Genomic DNA, 9461 nt, shown 5'->3' with positions numbered 1-9461 from the left:
TTTAAATCAATGATAAATGAGCCTGAACTATGTTCACTTTTCCTATAGGTATATTAAAGCATCTGACCCAGATAACTGGCTGAGCATCGATGAGACTACAGGGGCCATTCGAATGAACAAGGCTCCTGACCGCGAGTCCAAGTATCTAGTTAACGGCACCTACTACGGCACCATTTACTGCGTAACTCAAGGCAAGTTCCAGAGAAAGGAGAAAACTTTTTAATCTTTGTTTTATAAGGATGTGGATTTTCCAGCTGTTCTAATGTTTTAGTATTTAGCCTATTAAATAAAAAGTATTTTTGAACTGTTGCAAAAATATATGATAGTATACTTCAATAACTTATTGACAAATCACACTTCCAGTGTGGCATATTGTTTAATATAATGACCACATGATATTGCAGATACATAACATGTCCTGAAGATGGCAGCATCTTCACATTTATCAGCAATAGTTACTGAGTCAGTGATGTTTGGAAGTACTGTAACCATCTGCAAGTTATATTGTAAAATACCAATTAACATTACTTTATATTTCATTTAATATAGCAATTTACTGTATATTCTCTAATTTTTGTGCTATATTTTTCTTTTTTTTTAAATGTTTTGTCATTTTTTAAAACACAGTTGTTCTTTCTCGACAACAGTTATTTATATTTGTTTATTATTATTTATCTTATTTTTATAATGTCTATATAAATATATAATTGTTTTTAAAAAGATGTTTTTGTTTTTTTTTGTCTCTTATAGACTTGCCTGCTAAGACGGCAACAGGTACCATTGCCATCCAGGTAGAGGATTTTAATGACCACTGCCCCACTTTGACAAGCAATGTCCAGACACTTTGTACTGATAAGGATGCGGTCTTAGTCACTGCAGTGGATGATGATGCACCACCCAATGGAGCTCCATTCACCTTCAATGTTGTCCCAGAAGGAACTAAGGGGAAATGGACAATTGAGCATTTAAATGGTACACATCATCTATCTATCTATCTATCTATCTATCTATCTATCTATCTATCTATCTATCTATCTATCTATCTATCTATCTATCTATCTATCTATCTATCTATCTATCTATCTATCTATCTATCTATCTATCTATCTATCTATCTATCTATCTATCTATCTATCTATCTATCTATCTATCTATCTATCTATCTATCTATCTATCTATCTATCTATCTACCCAGGTGAAAAAAAAGTGCACTAAAATACATTTTATTTAAGTGCACTTAGTACACTTCCATAATACACTTTCATAATGTACTTAAAGTGCTCTATTTTCGACACACTTATTTTGCACTTAATATACTAAAAGCTCATCTTTAGTACTGCTTAATATAAACTTAAAATCATCTTAGTGTACTCAATTGTGCTTTTTTGAGACACACTGAAGATGAATTTAAGTGTATTTTTAATATACTATTTCATATTTTTAAAAAATGTATTTTGTTACCACTTTAAGTATAATTGAAATCATCTTTAAATACAATAATAAACTATTTAAATTATAATAATAATAATATTAAATTATATACAAATTATACTTAGAATGTATTCCTAGATTAAAAAAGTGCACTAAAATACATTTTATTACACTTCCATAATACACTTCCATAATGTACTTAAAGTGCTCTATTTTCAACACACTTATTTTGCACTTAATATACTAAAAGCTTACCTTTAGTACTGCTTAATATAAACTTAAGATCATCTTAGTGTACTCAATTGTGCTATTTTGAGACACACTGAAGATAAACTGAAGTGTATTTTTAATATACTATTTCATATTTTCAACAAATGTATTTCGTTACCAGTTTTAGTATAATTGAAACCATCTTTAAATACAATAATAAACTATTTAAATTATAATAATAATAATTTGTAATTATATACAAATTATACTTATAATGTATTCCTAGATTAAAAAAAGTGCACTAAAATACATTTTATTACACTTCCATAATACACTTCCATAATGTACTTAAAGTGCTCTATTTTCGACATACTTATTTTGCACTTAATATACTAAAAGCTTACCTTTAGTACTGCTTAATATAAACTTAAGATCATCTTAGTGTACTCAATTGTGCTATTTTGAGACACACTGAAGATGAACTAAAATACGCTTTTAACATACTATTTAGGCTTTAATTTATTTTATTTTGTTACCCCTTTTAGTACAATTGAACCCATCTTTATTGCATTTTAAATACACTTAAATTATTTAAAATTTAAGAATATATAATATATACAAATCATATTTATGTATTGCTCACATTTTTTTATATAGTAAATCATTTCAAATATGTTTTAATACTGTGAACAGTACCTTTATAAAACAATTAAATATGTTAATGGTGTATTAAAACACACATAAAAAAATTGTATAAAACACACTTTGAAAGCTAGTAAACTTTAATGTATTACCCAGTGTACACCAGTACAGCAGCATATGTAAACTGTAAAAAAAATACATTAACAAAATACAGTGATCTGCAGAGGTATTATAAACAACAACAAAAAAAATAACTTCAATAAACCTAACTAGTCAATAAAGTGCAATCATTAATAGCTGCAAACAGTTACAGTACTGTTACTGATTGGTCTTTGAGTTTGCCTTATTGTTGCATTTCCTTCGAATCAGTGCTCGCACCTCAGACGTGTAGGAAATTGTCTGATCACAGTGTCTGTGAAAGGGGAAAAAGAGGAGTTTATTTTTATATTAAAGCAAAATTAACCTCTGTTAAAAAAGTAACTCTTCCCTTTCAAAAGGGAACTTGCACTGCTTCGATGATGCTATTGGGGAACAATGTTCTCTAGGCGCCTCTTTAATTCTTCTGAGTCGCACTAGTCGTGTCATAGGCTGTCGCCAGTCAAATTCTATTGCCGAGATTGTACAGCTTTTCAAACACCGGTTCACATGGAGGGTGTTCCCCATAGCATCATCAATGCAGTGTCTCATTCCCTGTTCTCAGGGAACAGAGGTCGTAACCTAGACGCTTTTTATTACAACACAGTATGACGTTTTGACATTTCCCTCTGTTGTACATACAAGGTGAAAAAGACATACTGTTAAATGTATTATAAATGCATTAAAGTATATTTGTTTTGTACTAAAAACATACTTAAGTACATATTTATTACATTTAATAGTAAGTCTTTTTCACCTAGTAAAAATGGAATTCTTTAACATAGCATGTAATGCTTAGTTCATATATTTTAACAGTAGACATTTAATATAACATGTTTATTAAGAAAAGGAGTTAATAAAATAGCTCTTGAACAACTGTTAAGTCTACATATGTCACTGTATCACAGCAAAAAAGGGCAATTTAGGCTAACCGTTTAACTGAAAAAGTATACGCAGCCAACAAGAATAATAATTAAAATGTACAACAAATGCTAATCTTGTTTTAGTCAGCCCCCTTTGACTTTGAGAGCAAAAAAAAAAAGTTATGTGCAGAAACACAAACTCTCAAACTCTTCAAAGAGTTAAGGAAATTAGAAGTAGTGCAAAATATTGTAAGCCATGACAAGTGACTTGCAGCTGTCCCAAAAAAACAATTAAATAGATTTTTACATGAATGAACACAAATTAAACTAAACAGTGAGCTATTTATTTATGCAAACAGCAACTAAAACTTACCAGTAACTTCTGATAGCAGTATCTTCATCTCTTCGAGATTCGACTTGGAAAAAATAAAAACAACACTAACAGTTACTTTTTCTATTAACGTTAGAAAAAAAATCTAAATACTGTCATGATCACTCATTAGTTGCAAAACATTTAAGAATTCCGTTAATCTTAGAAATAAAAACTGAAATATCGTAGACTAATGAAACCTTCACGTTTGAAAAGGTTAATCGCAAAAAAACTCACCTAATCCATATGAATCGCGTGGTTTCCTCCAAGTCCTCTAAAGAAACACGATCGCTCTAGTTTGAATTTAGACTTCTATGTCTGAATTATTACACCGTGTCCTAACTACACGCGACGCGACGCCGAAATATAATCACATTCAATGAACGCACAGCCATCAGCAAGCTCTGAGTGAGGTGTGAGCTCATAATTACACCAGAACCAATCACAGACGTTCAACAGCTGGAACCAATCAGGATTAGTCACGTGTGTTATTAGCGTTTTTCAAATTCAAACAAGTACAACATATTTTTGGACAACATTTAAACATATTTGGAAAATGTATCTGATGCATTTAAAATAATATGATGTTGATATCCATGTGGGAATTTCAGTAGTAAAAACATATCATGTAATGGACAACAGCCCTTTACAAGTAGCCTACAAACAAGTAAAAGTGAACAACATTCATTTTAAGTGCTTATTGCAATGCTCAATAATAGTTGACAAATGTTTATAATACATTAGAAGTTGGTACATTATACAAAAAAATCTAAAATATTAAAATGGTAAAATGATAAATATTACAAATATATTGCAGTAGGCCTAAGTGTTTAAAGTACTTTAAACACATTAAAAGCTTTTTATATTTTAGATTAACCATTTTAATATTTTAGATTTAGCTATGTTCTTACACAAGTTACACAAATGTACTTTAATTAAGAGCAACATAAGTATGTTTTCTTTAAATACACTAAAACTTCACACAAATGGTAGATTGTGTTAGCATATTTCTTAAAAATTTAACTAAGCATATTTATTAACAATGTACTTGTAGTGCTTTTTATTAGAAATATATTAAAAGTATGCCTGTGTTTAGCATATTTATTGAAAGTATAATTAATCATATATTTATTACCAATGTACTTGTAGTGCATTTGTTAGAAATATATTAAAATTATGCTTGTGTTTAGCATAATTATTTAAAGTATAATTAAGCATATATTTATTACCAATGTATTTCTAGTATACTTTTTAGAAATATATTAAAATACAATTCAATGTATTTTTTATGCACTTCAAATAAGCATGTTGGTAATACAAATGTATTATACTATTTGTATTTCAAGTATATTTTTAATACATTTAATACTATGTCTTTTTCACCTGGGAGTACCTTATACACTTAAAATCAATTTAAAGAATTAGTAATATTTAGTTTATTTTTATAAAGTGTACTTAAATACTACTTTTGGGAAAATTTAATTTTTGACTATTACATTTTGAATATATTTTAAGTAAAATCAATTTAATTTAAACTTATAATAGCTTTCTAAAAGTGCACTAACAATGAACTATTTTTAATGTGTTAAAAATTTACTTGTAAGAAATACACTAATAAAACACTTCTGTGTATTTTTTCAATAGTATATCTTTTTTCTTATGCACTAAAAATACATTTAAAATATCAATGTTATTTAGTATACTTTTGCAATTACACTTAAGTACTACTTAAGTAAAAATATACTTTTAATTAGTGTATTTATAGTGTATAATTTTTAAACTTTTCTTTAGCACAAAAAATAGGAATGTACTACAAATGTACTTTCTTGTATTTAAGTGTTTTTTTTAGTGCACTCAAGTACACTTTATTTTCACCTGGGTATCTATCTATCTATCTATCTATCTATCTATCGCCACTGTGGGGTCTTTGTCTAAATGTTTTTTAGGTATTTAACTACAGTATTTCTAACAAATAGTCTTAACTGTTTTAGGTATTTTGTGTTGTAAGAAGTCAAACATATTAAGTACTTGTCATTAATCGGGATGTTATTACTGACTCTGTGTTTGAGATCTGCTGTTCTTCTCCTCATCAGATACCACTTCCATCTTCAGGACCCATGAAAAGCTGTGGCCGGGAGAACATGAGCTGACGGTGGATGTTAAGGACCAGCAGGGGTTGGGATGTCCAGAACCTCAGAAAATAGTGGTGAAAGTGTGCACCTGTACAACCCAGGGGGGTTGTGACCGAACTGGAACAGGAATGCTTAAGAAGGGGTCAACGTTTGGAGCTGCTGGAATTGGCCTGCTCTTCCTTGGTTTGCTTGCATTATTGCGTAAGTAACCAAGTTCACAGAGAGATTATAATTTATAGTTATTATGGTGCTGAAATAAATGCTGTATTTCTCCGCTATTACAGTCATCCCACTCCTGTTGCTGCTCTGTCAGTGTGGAGCTGCTGGGATGGCAGGAGCTTTTACAGACATGCCCTATGACACTAAAGAGCATCTCATCTCTTACCATACTGAGGGCCAGGGAGAGGACAGGGTAAGAAATTTGAACTTCTTATTGAATTACATAACAGGTGTGATATTTTATCAGGATTGAGATGCTATTTTTGTCACAAAGCTAAATAAATCAAACCATTTTGTCTCTGACAGGATGTTCCCGTACCTGACAATATTGATGGTCCGATGATTGGGTTTATATCCAAAGGTGTGGGTGCTATGCAGTTTTCAGGTGGTCGTTCAGGTGGAACAGCAGTAGGCTACATGGATTCCAATTCTATATCTGGTGGTCGTGGCTACAATGAAATGGGTATGGGCTACATGGACTCGATTAGGAGAAATGAGACCCTTTTGAGTAGAGAAGTGGCTGGAGATTTTGACGATATGGCCGTGTCAGAAGCGTTCCTGGGTGAATACTATTCACAGGTAAAATATACCTACTGGATAATGTAAACAATCAATATACGTGTTTATCTATCTATCTATCTATCTATCTATCTATCTATCTATCTATCTGTCTGTCTGTCTGTCTGTCTGTCTGTCTGTCTGTCTGTCTGTCTGTCTGTCTGTCTGTCTGTCTGATCTATGTGGATCACATATATGAATTGCTCTATGTGTGTTACAGAAAAGCCGAGGATTTGAGGATGGATTTGCTAAGAATGAACCCATGGTGTATGGTTATGAGGGGAAGGGCTCCCCTGTTGGTTCTGTTGGCTGCTGCAGCATACTCGAAGATAACAATGACCTAGAGTTTCTGAATGACCTGGGGCCAAAGTTCACCACACTCGCTGAAATATGCGGAGGTAGAAAGACTGAGGTCCCCGCTCCTCTTCCTCCCGCTCCTAAACCCGTCGTGGACCGTACCGAGGTGGCATCTACAACAACCAATGTTATAAATACAGGGAATATAGCCACTAACAGAGATCTATCTACAAATTCAATGAATATAACTTCCAACATGGCTGCGACATCATCTTGTCTTGTGGAGAACGTGCTTGTCACAGACAACCGGCCCACAGTGATTACGAGTGTCCAGCCGGCTCCAACCTACGTGGTGCAACCGCAGCAAATGTACTACATGGTCGAGCCACAGCCCAGCACTGTACTGCTCACTGAAAGGCCCACCATGGGAGTCGGACAGAACATGTACGTGCTGAACAGTGGCCCAGTAGCCGAGGGGGTTGTAGTCCAGGGCACCAATATAGCGGCGAATACCCTGAATCGTGGTGAGAGAATGGTGCTTTTGGACAGGGGTGGTTCTGCTCAGGCTCTCAACACCGGAATGCTGCACACAAGTAATATGTCTGGATCACAATTGTTTTTGGTGGATGGGGGAGCCTCAAGCGGTCAAGTCCTTCAGGGGACACTTGCTGGATCTCAGGGCCTGATGGTCGTGGAAGGACAAGGGGGCCAGGTGATTCAGGGGTCCCTCAAAAAAGGTGTTTCCACTCATGGTGGATCTCAAAATGTCTATTATATGGAGAATAAAGGGGGATCAGGTACGCTCCAGGGGAGTCTTCAAAGGGGCATGGTGTCCACCACAGAGTCCATCATTGGTAACGCTGGAATCGGTGGGTCATCTGTCCAGATTAACCAAAATCCATCATCGCATAAAGTTGTTGTCCAGGAGAGAAAGGTTATGACAACACAAAGTATCAAGTAACAGTGCAACACTCATACAGTACGTGTACAGTTGTGAAAGTGTTAGAGGGTTTAGAAAGCCGTAAAAAGTCTTGAAAAGCAATTTTTTAGCTCATGCATGCAAATCATTAGAGTATCATGTTGTCAACATGTTAGGTCATGGAGAATATGCAAATTAATGCTTGAAAAACTGGTTTTAATGCCCTTGAGTTTAATTCTTTGTATTTGTTGTGCATTATACATGAATTTTCCCTCCCTTCTTTTGTTGCATATTTGTGACATGTTACTGCATGTTTGCATTCAGTGTGTGTGTTCTGTAAAGACTATTATTTGCCAATACTATGCAGTTCTGGTTGCCCTGAGGCCATTCCAGTGCAGTTTATTCAAATTCAGCTCAAAACTATTTTAGTAATGAGCAGATGTACAGGAAACACCTATTAAATGCAGAAATCAGCCAAGCCAGAAGGGCAGATTTTTTTTAGTATCCTGAAATTTACAGAGCTGGAAAAGACGATTAATAAATCACTTTTGGCATCAGGTGAACTACATTGTATGTTTTGGGAAGGTGTTTATAGGATAGATCAGAGTATGTTTGCATTTTTACAATATTCTTCATTCCACTTTTAGTCACTTGTAAACAAAAAGAAGCTAGTTTAGAAGCTTGTGGTTTTCATTTGCAGTGCATTTAAATACAAAGACCAAACACACATTCCAAGCAATAATGCATATGTGTATGAAATGAATGCTATGTAAAAGAGTCATATATTTGTAAAAAAAAAAAAAAAAAAAATTTCAAAACATTTGTATTTAGCTATACAATAACTGAAGCACATTTCCTTTGAGCAATAGTAGGAATTAAATGCTAAAAAAGTAATATATATATATATATATACTACAGTTGCGGTGCTGGGATTTTTCTATTGACAGCTCTGGTTTGCTACCCAAAAATGGGCAGTGGGTTACAACTTTCCCAGAAATGGACTCATAGCTACATAGTAATGGGAAAATATGGAAGTGGTTTCGACAGTGGAACATTTTTCAGGGGTCAATAAAATATATTGTAAAGCAGCATAAGGCTGTTTAGAACTTTTTTTTTTTTAATGGTAATTTTTATAAATGTTTGATATGTTTGACTGTAAAAGACTACCAAAATACAATAAACCGTCATTTTTATGTCATCCAGTGTAATGTTATATCTGTCCGTGGGCAAATGTCAACCAAAACATTCCTGCAGCAAAACTGAACTGTACAAGTTTGGTCTCAGAGAATTCAGTTGGCCAGTTTTGTTTCATTTGGCAGGAACAACATATGGACACAGAGACAACTTGAAATATCCACATTTTTCCGAACAATCGTTTTAAAATATGGGTGCTGGTTTTGGGAACTGCCACTCAAAAGAACTGAAACAAATCATATCAAATTAATAAGGCTGTGCTACAAATATTCTGTATCTGTCAGTTTGACTGAATGAGTGAATAAAAAAAAAAAGTTATCCATCAGAAAAGTAATCACATGGTATTTTAATGTGACGTTGATATCAAAGAATATCTGAGGCAAGTCCACTGCTCTCTGTTCAGATAACATAGATACTACTCTCTTGTGGCCATCTTTTCCAAACCATTGGAAGACTTTCTTATACCATTAATATGTTTTTAAGCAACCGAA

The 9461-nt window shown here is 33.3% G+C and overlaps 1 protein-coding gene across 1 annotated transcript; it reads left to right on the top strand.

Moving 5' to 3' along the window:
• Nucleotides 1-48: 48 nt before the first annotated feature.
• LOC308686631 (desmoglein-2.1-like) lies at nucleotides 49-8566 on the top strand (the record flags this gene model as incomplete). The annotated part of the gene is made up of 6 exons (XM_081395070.1): nucleotides 49-191; nucleotides 751-972; nucleotides 5745-5984; nucleotides 6068-6195; nucleotides 6309-6581; nucleotides 6781-8566. Coding segments are annotated over 6 exons (2044 nt in total), but the record flags the coding sequence as incomplete, so codon positions are not given.
• Between the last annotated feature and the right edge of the window lie 895 nt (nucleotides 8567-9461).

This window comes from Scardinius erythrophthalmus (genome assembly GCF_964197995.2).
Source record: "Scardinius erythrophthalmus genome assembly, contig: HAP1_SCAFFOLD_549, whole genome shotgun sequence".
NCBI lineage: Eukaryota > Metazoa > Chordata > Actinopteri > Cypriniformes > Leuciscidae > Scardinius > Scardinius erythrophthalmus.
The sequence above is the reverse complement of the archived record's forward strand: the minus strand, read 5'-3'. Positions and strand labels throughout refer to the sequence as shown.